This window comes from Oratosquilla oratoria, chromosome 8 (assembly GCF_046742065.1).
Source record: "Oratosquilla oratoria isolate Oo_2021 chromosome 8, ASM4674206v1, whole genome shotgun sequence".
NCBI classification, from domain to species: Eukaryota; Metazoa; Arthropoda; class Malacostraca; order Stomatopoda; family Squillidae; genus Oratosquilla; species Oratosquilla oratoria.
The window spans coordinates 17386814-17400096 of NC_134784.1; the positions used below are offsets into that span (position 1 = coordinate 17386814).

Below are 13283 nucleotides of genomic sequence, written 5' to 3' on the forward strand. Positions count from 1 at the left end.
GGATAATATTAAAGTTTACATGTGTTGGCATTTTTTTTTCTTTTTTGTGTGTGTTCTTTAGCATGGTTTGGCATATTTTTTGCTTTTTTTTTTCAATGCTTTTTGGTTTACAGTTAAATTTTCATCTGGCAACCCTGGTACCCGGAGAAGATCAGGAAGAAAGAGAGCGTCCCTACCTTGACACACCCTGGACAGCGCCAGGAGGGGTAGGGTGGGGGTGCCTTCAGGAAGATGAGAGTTGCTTCAGAAGGGAATACAGTGAGGTAAAAATATTATGATAGACAAGGAATGAATGGAACTGAACTGGACAATAGGACTGTGCATTTGTAAGAGAAGATCCATGGACAGACAAGAATAGAAATACATTTTAGGTGGAACGAGGATGTGAAACACGTTGGGAAAGAAAATAATGAAACTTTAAAATAATGCCTGTAGATATGAACAGAGGGAACCAATAAAGCCTATGTACAAGAGCGGAATCGTGCAAAAAAAAAAAAAAAAAAAGAACATCTGAGAAATTAACTTGGGAGGGACTAGGTAGTGAGCTGAACAGAATGACCAGGGCACCAAGTGATCTTGGGCTGGTGGAGTCTCATAAAGGTGTGAATAACTCCATACCAACCAGCATGAAGTCATCAAGTAGTAGAGAACTGGTAAACTCGGAACACTTCCAGACAAAAAGTACGTATCACATTTCAATGTTTCATGTTAGGTAATAGGATACGCATGCTAAACACCTGTTCAACAAATCTGCTACAGCTTGGTGTGTTCCAAACACTTCGTAGAGCTTCAGACTGTTCGATAATAAGTGGGAGTGTGAAAAACAATAGCAAACTACAAAATATAAGAAATGGTAATATGAAATATAAAGTATTGAATATGAAATACAAAAATAACAAACTACAAAATAAGCAGGATAAAGTTATTGCAAAACCATAATGTAAGAAGGGCAATAAAGCAACATTGGTAAATATGAAATTCGAATATTATGTATATATTTGTGTGTGTGTGTGTGTGTATATATATATATATATATATATATATAATGTATATATATATATATACATGTATATATATATACACTATATATGTATATATATAATATATATATATAATATATATATATATACACATGTATATATACATATATATATATACACACGTATATATACATATATATACACACGTATATATACATATATATACACACGTATATATACATATATATATATATATATATATATATATATGTATTTACCTAGTTGTACCTAGTTGTATTTTACGGGAAGGGGAGCTATGCTCGTGGTGTCCTGTTTTCATATCTCGTTTTATCTAAACTATTTTTAGATTCATGTATTGTTTTTGCACACACCACTTTCTCATCTAACTTGTTCCAACTGTCTATTACTCTGTGAGGAAAGCTGTTCTTTTTCAGGTCTCTTCTATAGCTGTCTTTTTTTATTTTTTTTTTCCATGTCCTCTTGTATTTCTGTCATCCCATTTTATCAGATTCTCTCTATCAGTAATTTCTATGCCTTTCATGATTCTGTAAATAGCTATCAAATCTCCTCTCTCTCTTCTTTGCTCTAGTGTCTGTAGTTCAAGTTTTGCTAGTCTCTCTTCATATGATAGTTTTGAGAGTGTTGGTGCCAATTTTGTAATTGCTCTTTGTATTCTTTCAATTTTTTTTTTTATACATTTTTTTGTACTGGGTGACCATATCGTTGCTGCATATTCCAATCTTGGTCTTATCAGGGTGATTAGAATTTTCTTTACCATTTCTTCATCCAGGTATGTAAATGCAACTTTGATTGTTCTTATTAAATCATAGGTTTCTCCAAAAATCTTATTTATATGTTTCTCAGGTGACATATTATTCATAACAATGACTCCCAGGTCCTTTTCATTTTCTACTTTTTTTATTCCTTCTTCTCCCAATTTATATGATCCTGTTATTCTGTTTTTGCTTTTTCCAAATTCCATTATACTACACTTCTTTGTATTGAACTCCATCTCCCACTTTCTACTCCATTCCTGCACTTTATTTAGATCTCTCTGTAGTGATTCACAATCTTCTTCCGTGTTCACTTTTTTCAATAGTTTTGCATCATCTGCAAAGAAGCTCATATAGCTTTCAATTCCTTCATCCATATCATTAATATATATAGCAAACATTATTGGGGCCAGAACTGTTCCTTGTGGAACACCGCTTATTACTTCATCCCATTGTGAGTGTTGGTCTCTTATCACTACTCTCATTTTTCTTTCTTGCAAAAAGTCTTCCATCCAATTTAGCAGTTTGCCCTGTATTCCTCCTTCAGTTTCTAATTTCTTAAGCAACTTCTTATGTGGTACTTTGTCAAAAGCTTTTTTTAGGTCTAGAAATGCACAATCAGCCCATCCATCTCTTTCTTGTATTATATCTATTAGCCTTGAATAGAAACATATTAAATTGGTGACGCATGATCGTCCTTGTCTGAATCCAAATTGTCTTGGATTTAGCACGTTGTTTTTTCTAAATATTTTACCCATCTATTTTTGACAATTCTTTCACAAATTTTTGCTATTGTACTTGTTAGAGAGACTGGCCTATAGTTGTTAGGGTCTTCTTTATTTCCCCCTTTATATATAGGTACTATATTTGCTTTTTTCCAATCTTCTGGAACTTTACCTTCTTTCAAGGAACTGTTTATTATGCTATGTATTATGTCTGCCAGTTCATTCCTGCATTCTTTCAGAATCCAGTTTGCTATTTCATCTGGTCCATGCGATTTTCTGACATCAAGATTACTCAAGTGTTTCAATATTTCATTCTTTGTTACTTCTATTTCTTTCATAGTGGGGACTTTCTCTTTCCATTCAATCTCTTCAGGTTGTATGTTCTCCCTTGTAAACACAGATTTAAAATGTTTGTTCATAATTTCCACCATTTCAATTTCCTCTGTGTATTCAACTCCTCCTTGTCTTAATTTCTCCAAATCTTGTTTGTTTTTCAGTTTGTTGTTTACAAATCTGTAAAATAGTTTTGGTTGATCTTTACATTTTTCTATGACATCTTTTTCATATTTTCTCTTTTCCTCTCTGCACGCTTGTACATATTCATTTCTATAACAAGTATATATTTTCCATTTTTCTGGTCTTTTGTTTTTCTTCCATTTGGCCCAAGCTTTGTCTCTTTTGTCTTTTATCTCCCTACAACTTTTATTGTACCAGCACTTTACATATTCTTTTTCTTGTTTTTTCTTGGGACATACTTTTCTACTCCTTTTTTATAGATTTTTGTCAAAATATTCCATTTCTCTTCTACTGTTGTATCTTCTTTGTGTATTCTTTCCCAGTTTTCATTTTGGAAGAGTGTGTGTGTGTGTATTTACCTAGTTTTACCTAGTTGTATTTTACGGGAAGGGGAGCTATGCTCGTGGGGTCCCGTCTTCATATCTCATTTTATCTAAACTATTTTTAAATTCATGTATTGTTTTTGCACACACCACTTTCTCATCTAATTTGTTCCAACTGTTTATTACTCTGTGAGGAAAGCTGTTCTTTTTCAAGTCTCTTCTATAGCTATCTTTTTTTATTTTCTTTCCATGTCCTCTTGTATTTCTGTTATCCCATTTTATCAGATTCTCTCTATCAGTAATTTCTATGCCTTTCATGATTCTGTAAATAGCTATCAAATCTCCTCTCTCTCTTCTTTGCTCTAGTGTCTGTAGTTCAAGTTTTTCTAGTCTCTCTTCATATGATAGTTTTGAGAGCGTGTGTGTGTATACTTACATATACCAAGGCTTTTTCCCCCTTACAAGGGAGGTAACCAAAAAGGAAAAGCCATAAAATCATTCCCACCCATTCCATCCCTGAATACACAATGCCCCCCTCCACCCTCCCTCTTATCTTAGCACCTCCTGGGTGACGGGTCTTCCCTGCACCTTGTCCACTGCCCTGGTTCAGAAACAATGTCGCAAGACACAGCACATCCACAGCAAGGCCGCTTCATTAAATCGGCGACACCCCCCTCTCTGTCCCCCCCATGCATAAAAGGAGAAGACGGGGAGAAATCCCTTCGGGCTGCGTCAAATTTTGCTCACACATACTACCTCACCCCCATCCCTCGCCCATTCCACCCCATGCATATGTGTATATATATATATATATATATATATATATATATATATATATATATATATATATATATCAAGGACTATTATACAGGACGTGCACACCCAGATTCCTGGCTCCACTAGCGGAGGCCAGTCCAGTGTGTTACGAGCAGTGGTGTAAGGTTGTGTCGCTGCGTCTTTCGCACGCAGCTACATTTAGAAGTGGATAGTGTTTGTTTACATATGTTCTTGCTGATTTTGTTTGGTTCTTCATAGGTTCTTTCTTGCTGATTTTGTGTATTCAAAATGCCGAATAAGTGTGGTGTTGTGAACTGCAATGGTAATTATAACAAAGATCACAGGTGCCGAGTGTTTCAACTGCCAAAAGACCATTATGAAAGACAGAAGTGGCTTGATGTGCTGCCACCACGTTAGAACTTTGTTGTTGATTCTGACCAATTTTTCACTTGCGAGAAACACTGGGGTGCTAACCCTCCTTTCAAATTGCCTGGTGGTTCTACACAACCTGCGATCCCTCCCAGTGTCTTCAATGTGCCTGCTTCATGTCTGCCATCTTCAAAACCTGTAGTTCACCCGGCGAAGGCCAAAGACAAGCAACTGAGGCATTTTCTTCAGAAAGATACGATTACTTCATTTGATGCTTTATGACCTGAACGTGACCTACAGAAGCAGTACAAGAACTTAATTATTTCAAGATCGGAAGAAAGGTTAGTGTGTCTGTTCATGGCAGAAAATTTCAGTGAGTGCAGCCTGTCTGTGATTGTCGAAAACAGACCCATGTTGTGTAGCCCACTGATCTGCCATGCATTCAAGAAGGGCATTAGTGTACCACTGGGTAAGACACTTCATCCCAACAATGGTTTGAGGTTGTATGGTCAGTTCGCCGAAGCTGTGCGCCTAGCAATTAACTATGACATCCCGTTTGACAAAATGATTGAGATTGTTGTCACTCTTCTTCAAATCCACACGTCAGCCTGTGTGAACACCGAGAATGAGAAGCTGGTATTTTTGACATGTCATTTGGAACTGTTATCACAGAAACAGTTTTCCATGAATGATTATTGTTTTGCTCTTGAATCATACCCCAAGTGTAGTTATGAACAGCTCAGAGACTTTTTGGTGCTGCCAAGCAAACGCAAGCTGCAGTACATCACTTCATCTATTGACAAGGATCAGGTGATGAGAGAAACATTTGCCAAAGTGAAGACACTGCACCAGAAGAATGTATTTCTCTTGATAGATGAAGTACAGATTCTGCCATCTGTTGCATTTTCGGGTGGGGTTCTGAGTGGCATGGCAGTGAACAAGCCAGACTGCAAGGCCACTTCTATGCTATATATTATGATAAAGTCGCCTCACAGAGGACCTAGTATTATGATTTCTGTGACACCCGTCCACAAGCTCACAGCAGCATACTAGCTTGAGTGTGTGAAGGAGGCGGCAGCTGCTGTTGAGAGGGCAGGTGGGCGTGTCATCGGGTCTATCACAGACAACCACAAGATAAACCAGTAGTACTGTAAGCTGTTTGATTTTCTGGGTGATTGCCGTGCCACAGCCAAGCTTCCTCTTGACAAAGAGTGTGTCTGGTTTCTTCTTTTTGACACAGTGTTTCTTCTGAAGTGCATCCGCAACAACTGGATCAGTGAGAAGTGCCAGAAGATCAGTCTTGACAATAAAACAGCATCATTTGCTGATGTCAAGGAACTGTATGAGTCAGAGAAAGGCAGTATTCTGAAGACAACTCCCCTCACAAAATTTGCTGTCAACCCATCACGACTTCAACTACAAAATGTGCAGCATGTCTTGAAGGTCTTCAATGAAAAGGTTGTGGCTTCATTGAAGCTCAGAGGATGTCATGACAATGATAAATTCATCCAAATCACCCTCAACTGGTGGAATTTAGTGAATTTATCTGGGAAGGGGCAAGATCAGCGTATGAACGATCCATATCGAGCTGTTCAGGATCCCCAGTCAACCAGCCTGCAGACTTTCCTGTTGATTTTCCAAGAGGCTTCTTCAGGACATGGAGCAAATCGAATCAAATGTTTCACACATGACACCCAGAATGCACTAGTGCAGACTATGCAGGGACTGATTGCCATTTGCCTCTACTTGTTCAGAAACGCTAACTTCCATTATGTCCTGCTGCATGAGATCCAGAGTGACCAGCTTGAGGGGGAGTTCTCAGTCTACTGTCAATCAACTGGTGCAAACTCTTTCATGACCACTGGGGATGTGTTCTCCGCATGGAAGCAGTGCCTCACGAGATATGCTGTCATAAACCTCCAGTCCATCGATGTTACCCTGTGTCGAAGGAACATACCTGCTTGGGGACTGCAATTGACCTAGAGGATACAGCCTCTATTGAGAGGTGCACCACAGATGTGACACTGACTGTGAATGAAGAGATCAGTGCGGCTTATGTGGTGGGGGTGGCTTGAGACGAAGTGCACGGACGATGTGGTCTTCAGCGCCGAGGAACCTCTAGTAACCAGTGACTTTACGGACTTTATTGAGACAGTATCCAGAGGTTCCCGGACAACTCCACATGTGTGCACCTTTGACCTTGTCAGATGTGGACTGTGTTTCATCAAGGAAGTCCGTCACCATTCCTGCTGCCAGAATAGACTGATGGAGATCTTGTCGACACTGGCCAGCTTCAGTGGGATTGACATCGACTGTCCCAAGATGTTCAGTTGTCTGGCAAATGTTCTTCTAAATGGACTCCACAACCTAGAGAAAGACCAGCAGAAGAATGCAGTCCTTCTCCAGACCTCTGTAAAGAAGACCCGGCTCGCTGCAGTCTGGTTAGCTTTTGCTTCAATGTCTATTTATTTGTGTGAATGTTTGTTTGTTTGCAATCACAAAGGTTTAACTATAATCCATTTTGTAAAATGGAAAAATAACAGCAACTTGGGTTCCTTTGAAGTGCCCACTAACCTCATACAATAATACATGTTAAGTCCAGATAAAATTGGTATTTCAAAGCATAACAGTGACTTAAAAATAATTTCTTATTTCACTATAAAAGTTTATATTAACTTATACTGCATTGAATAAGTCAATAGTTGATATATTTGTCCTATATACAATGTTAGGCTTCTAGTTTTGATATATTTGTCCAATATAAAATGTTAGGTTACAAAGAAAGCAATGGCCTCCGCTGTACAATAGTAGTCCTTGATATATATATATATATATATATATATATATATATATATATATATATATATATATATATATATATACATATATATATATATATATATATGTATATATATACATATAATACATGCGCGTGAGGGGAGATAAAAAAAATCGTGGAATACTGTCATTGCTTGAACTCAAGCAGGTGAGGGCAAGAAAAATCATGTTAGGGTTTGCATCACCCAGACCTTAGCTCACTGTCACTTACTTGCAACCAGTTATGCACCGACTGGTACAGACTGAGGATTCTTCTAAAAACTTGCATTCGTGAACTGTGGGCCATGGAAATTAGCCATTTGATGGTGATGATGATCTAAAGAAAACAACTGTTCACAAAGTGGATTCAGTGATTCTGGGAAGACAGAAATATTATTAAATTACTGATGCTGTGAGAAATCTTATTGAAGAATAACAGGTAATCGAATAGTTGTGGGCATGGATATATCGTGTGATTCAGCAAGATAAATTTTGCATGAAGATCTATGACTGAGCAAGCTTTCTGTGCGATGGGTCCCAAAACTTGTGCCCAAACCACCTGGTTCTTCGAACTGATCTTTCATTGGCGATTCAGAGCAAAATTGAGGCTGATGAAGAGCTGTTTTTATGTCGAATTATTACAGGCTATGAAACCTGGATCTATCAGTATGATCCCGAAAGTAAACTGCAGCTCAATGGGTTCTGCATGGATCATATGAACACATAAAGTTAAAATCTGAGACGTCAGTTTAGAAAGTAATGGCCACCATGTTCTGGGATTCGAAGGAGTGATGTTGGTGGACTTACTTAAAAAAAAAAATGCTCACAGACCTTACTATGCAGGAATTTTAAGGAAACTAAAGGTGGCATTGGTTAAAAACAATGAGGAAAGTTGCATGGTGGAATTCTTTTTCACCATGGCAAGGCACCAGCACATTTGCAAGATTTGCGAAGGATGTGATTTGAGAGTTCCGGTAGGAAGTGTTACCTCACCCGCCTTACAATCCAGATCTCGCCCCCATCAGACTTCTTCCTCTTCCCAAAGCTTGAAGAATAGCTAAAAGGAGCCTACTTTGAAAACATGGATGAAGCTTAAAAAAAAAAAGTCCAGAGAGGACTGCTGAGTTCTTCAGAGAAGGCTTACATATGTGGATTTTTTCTTGAGAAGTGTATTGACCATGATGGTAACAGCATTGAAAAATAAGTGCCTTATACTTGTTCAGTTCAGTTGAATATATATTAGATTCCATGAATTTTTTCATTTAGCCTCATGAGTATATATATTATATATATATATATATATATATATATATATTGAAACCTTCTGACATGTTGACGTAAGTGGAGTAGGAAACACAGGAGTCACAGGCCCACAACTTATCTATATGTGTGTGTGTGTATTTACCTAGTTGTATTTTATGGGAAGGGGGAGCTATGCTCGTGGTGTCCCGTCTTCATATCTCATTTTATCTAGACTGTTTATAAATTCATGTATTGTTTTTGCACACACCACTTTCTCGTCTAATTTGTTCCAAATGTCTATCTGTGGGGAAAGCTGTTCTTTTTCAGATCTCTTCTATAACTGTCTTGATTTTCTTTCCATGTCCTCTTGTATTTCTATCATCCCATTTTATTAGATCCTCTCTATCAATAGTTTCTATGCCTTTCATGATTCTATAGATAGCTATCAAGTCTCCTCTCTCTCTTCTTTGCTCTAATGTCCGTAGCTCAAGTTTTGCTAGTCTCTCTTCATATGATAGTTCTGAGAGTGTTGGTGCCAATTTTGTAATAGCTCTTTGTATTCTTTCAAGTTTCGTTATGCATTTGTACTTGGTGACCACATAGTTGCTGCATATTCCAATCTTGGTCTTATCAGGGTGATTAGAATTTTCTTCACCATTTCTTCATCCAGGTATGTAAATGCCACTTTGATTGTTCTTATTAAATTATAAGTTTCTCCAATTTTTTTTTTTTTATATGTTTCTCATGGGACATAATATTCATAATAATGACTCCCAGGTCCTTCTCTCATTTTCTACTTCTTTAATTTCTTCCTCTTCCAATTCATATGATCCCACTATTCTTTTTTTGCTTCTTCCAAATTCCATTACACTACACTTCTTAATATTGAATTCCATCTCCCACTTCCTTCTCCATTTCCGTTCTTTATTGAGATCACTCTGTAGCGACTCACTATCTTCTACAGTGTTCACTTTTTTAAGCAATTTTGCATTGTCCGCAAAGAAGCTCATATATCTTTAAATTCCTTTATCCATATCATTAATATATATAGCAAACATTATTGGGGCCAGAACTGTTCCTTGTGAAACTTCACCAATCACTTCATCCCAATTAGTGTTTGTCTCTTATCTCCACTCATTTTTCTTTCATCCAAGAAGTCTTCCATCCACTTCAGCAGTTTGCCCTGTATTCTTCCCGCTGTTTCTAATTTCTGTAGCAATTTCTCATGTGGCACCTTATCGAAAGCTTTTTTCAGGTCTAGAAATGCACAATCAGCCCATCCATCTCTTTCTTGTATTACATATATTAGCCTTGAATAGAAACACATTTAGTTTGTGACGCATTATTGTCCTTGTCTAAATCCAAATTGCCTTGGATTTAGTATGTCTTTTTTTTTTTCCAAATGCCTTACCCATCTACTTTTGATAATTCTTTCACAAATTTTAGCTATCATACTTGTAAGAGAGACCAGCCTATAGTTAGTAGGGGCTTCCTTGTTTCCCCCTTTATATATTGATACTATATTTGCTCTTTTCCAATCTTCTGGAACTTTTCCTTTTTTCCATTTTATCCAAGCTTTATCCCTTTTGCCTTTTAACTCCCTACATCTTTTGTTGTACGAACATTTTACATATCCTTTTTCTTATTTTTGTCTTGGAACATACTTTTCCACTCCTTTATAAATTTTTTGTCAAAATATTCCATTTCTCTTCTGTTGTTTCCTCCCAGTGTATCCTTTCCCAGTCTGCTTTTTGAAAGAATTCTCTTATTTCATCAAAATTTGTTTTTCCATACATCAATCTTCCCTTTCTATATTCCTTTTTTCCATGTATTTTTCCTCAGTTCCAGTTCAACGAATATGTGGTCACTTTTACTTATTGGCATCTTATACAACCACTCCTCGTTTAACGACCTACTCCGTTAACGACAACGCAGAGTAACGACGGGATTTATGACAGACCAATATTCGTTTAACGTAAATCTCCCGAAGTTACTACGTCGTGTACGATAAGTTGGCTGAGGCAAATTTGTATGATGTTATAAATGAACTTGTACGGTGGATATTAGCTGTGAAGCTGTGTTCTGAAGCTTAGGTCTACATTACCATCCTGCAAGCTGGAAAAACTACCTGGGGTACAGTATATACCGGTATTGGTAAATTTTTTGTTTCGACCATGGGCGCAATATAGCAATAGAAAATTAATTATTAAATTTGTAAATTATAATGTATCAACGTAATATGCAATTTTGTGAGCGGAAATAAAAAAAAATATTTCGTAAGTAACGAAGTCGTGTCGGACGAATGGAACGCCATGTTTGTTATGATAGATGCCGACGTCGAAGAAATGAAAGGATGATAAATTCGTCTAACCTAAACTAAACTAACCTAACCTGTGTTTGATAAATCATTACCTGCAAATTAAATGTCATCCGGCTCGTCCTCGTTGTCGTCGTGAGAGACGTTGGCGGGCTTTTCAACCACTCTCTCAGCTTGCGGGGTATACAAAGTTCTTGCAGCTTGAAGGAATGCATGTATCTCCGCTCCATAACATTCCTTCAAGAAAATGTACCTGGCGAGGTACTATCGGAAGTACCGAGGCCGTCAATTGACAGACGACAAGATGGCGTCCCGATCCTATGCTACCGACTTCGTTCATTAGCATATTTGCTTGTAGCAAGGTATTTTTTATTTTCATTTCCGCCCACAAAATTGCATATTACGTTGATACATTTTAATTTACAAAATTAATCATTAATTTTCTATTGCTATATTGCGCCCATGGTCGAAACTAAAAAATACCCCGGTATTTAATATGGAATGTCAACATACGCGGATTTGGTCATACACAGTAATTTCAGGAACCTAACCACCACATTGAGGGCTTTCTGTACTATCAAAACAGTAAATAAAGCTTTAATGTACTGTATAAAAGAGGGAAAATACATGAAAATAAAGATACGTGTATTGCTGGACATTGTACATACAGTACATGTACGTATATGTATACACTTTCGCTTAACGACCAATTCGGTTAACGACGGCGACGCTGGTCCCAATTGTCGTCGTTAAACGAGGAGTGGTTCTATTCAATCTTGTCCACTATTTCGGGTTCTGATATGGTTTTTAGGTCCAGTCTCGATGGTTCTTCCTCATTTCTATACCTAGTATTCTCTTGTATCCATTGTGTCATTGTATGCTCTATAATCATATCAAGTAGTACATTTCCCCATAGGTTGTCTCCACCCTTCACTGTCATCTCTTCCCAGCAGATTCCTTTACAATTAAAGTCACCCATTATAATTATTCTTCCTCCATCTTCCTTTATGTTATTTAGTGTTATCCTTGTGTTTTCTAACATATTTTGTGTTCTCTCTCTTCCCATGAAGCCGTTTTAGGAGGCACATGATTTACTACAACCTTCCTGCTCTTCCCATCCCTGTCCTCCACTTCCATCATAATCATCTCTATTCTTTCCATATGTGACATTCCTCACATTTATATCCTTCTTAGTCAGGAACATAACTCCACCCCCCTTGTTTTAACTCTGTTTCTAATCCAATAATTTTATGTACCATGTCCTAAACTGTTGGGTGGTAGTGGACCTTTCAATTTGGTCTCTGCAATTCCCATTATGTCTGTTTTTTTTTCCTTCAGGTAATCATTCAGTTCATTTAAGCCTGTTATTAAGCCATCTATGTGTAAGACACTTAATTTTCTGCTACTCCCATTGTGTTTTCTGTTTTCTTTCCGTTTTTCTCAGCTATGAACCATTTCTTTTCATATCCACTATCCAATAGAATATCTCTTTTTCTGACTCTATTCTTTTCTTGTTTTTTCCTTAGCTTCGATTCTTTTTGTTTTCTCATCCTCTCTTTCCTCTTTATTCATTTTTTTTATTTTTATCCATACCTGTTTATATTTCAAGATCATTGTCTGCCAGATTCCCTGATTTGCTAAGATATTCTCTGCTGTCGTTTGTGACATGAACATGATCTTAATTGGTCTGGTCTTATCTGTATTGTATTTCCATTTTCTATATATTTCTTCAATTTCTTTCCCTGTTGTCCATCCTCTTGAACTACTACTAATATCTTGTTTACCTTTTCCTTCTCCTCTTTTACTCTTGTTGTCCCATTTGGATTATGCTTCTCTTCCATCCCTAGTATAATTATACATTTCTTTTTGTCCGTTAAGTCTCTTACTATATTCTCCTTCTCTCTCATCACTTTAATAACTGTGTCCTTTATTTGTTCTTTCATCTGTTGTGTCTCTATATCTCTAAATACAATTTTGTTGTTGTCTTGGACGTTTCTCCAACCCTGTGCTTCTTTTGCTATGGACTCTATTCTCTTTATTCTTCTTTAATTCCTCATTCTCATCTTTTACTTCTTTTAACTGTCTTTTTAATTCTTCTATGTCTTTAGTTATGTTTTGATTCTCCTTTAGTTCTTTGAGTTTATCAACTCTTTGGCTAACTAGTGTTTGGTTAAACCCAACCTCCCATGCTTCGCTTTTTTTTTTTTTTTTTTTTTCCCTAGATTTACTAGTCGGGGGAGGTTGTCACCTCACTCATTAAATCCATAAAAGCATTTATCTTCTCTTTCCATTGAGCTGCTATTATCTATATTTGTGCTTTTGACACCTCTGCTTCCTTGTTCTTCCTTGTCTGTGTGTTCTGCACCTTCTAACATCCGGGGCCCGTTCGTCCCTTTCTGCATTTCCTTCCATTTTCCTCAGTA

At 37.2% G+C, this 13283-nt stretch overlaps 1 protein-coding gene across 1 annotated transcript in view; it reads left to right on the top strand.

Moving 5' to 3' along the window:
- Window positions 1-216: 216 nt before the first annotated feature.
- LOC143027613 (protein prune homolog 2-like) overlaps window positions 217-13283 on the top strand; it is a 289335-nt gene continuing 276268 nt past the window's right edge. The window contains exon 1 of the mRNA XM_076188976.1: window positions 217-263. Coding sequence (XP_076045091.1) covers window positions 232-263 — 32 coding nt within the window. The 5' untranslated portion in view covers window positions 217-231. The remainder of the gene's footprint in view (window positions 264-13283) is intronic.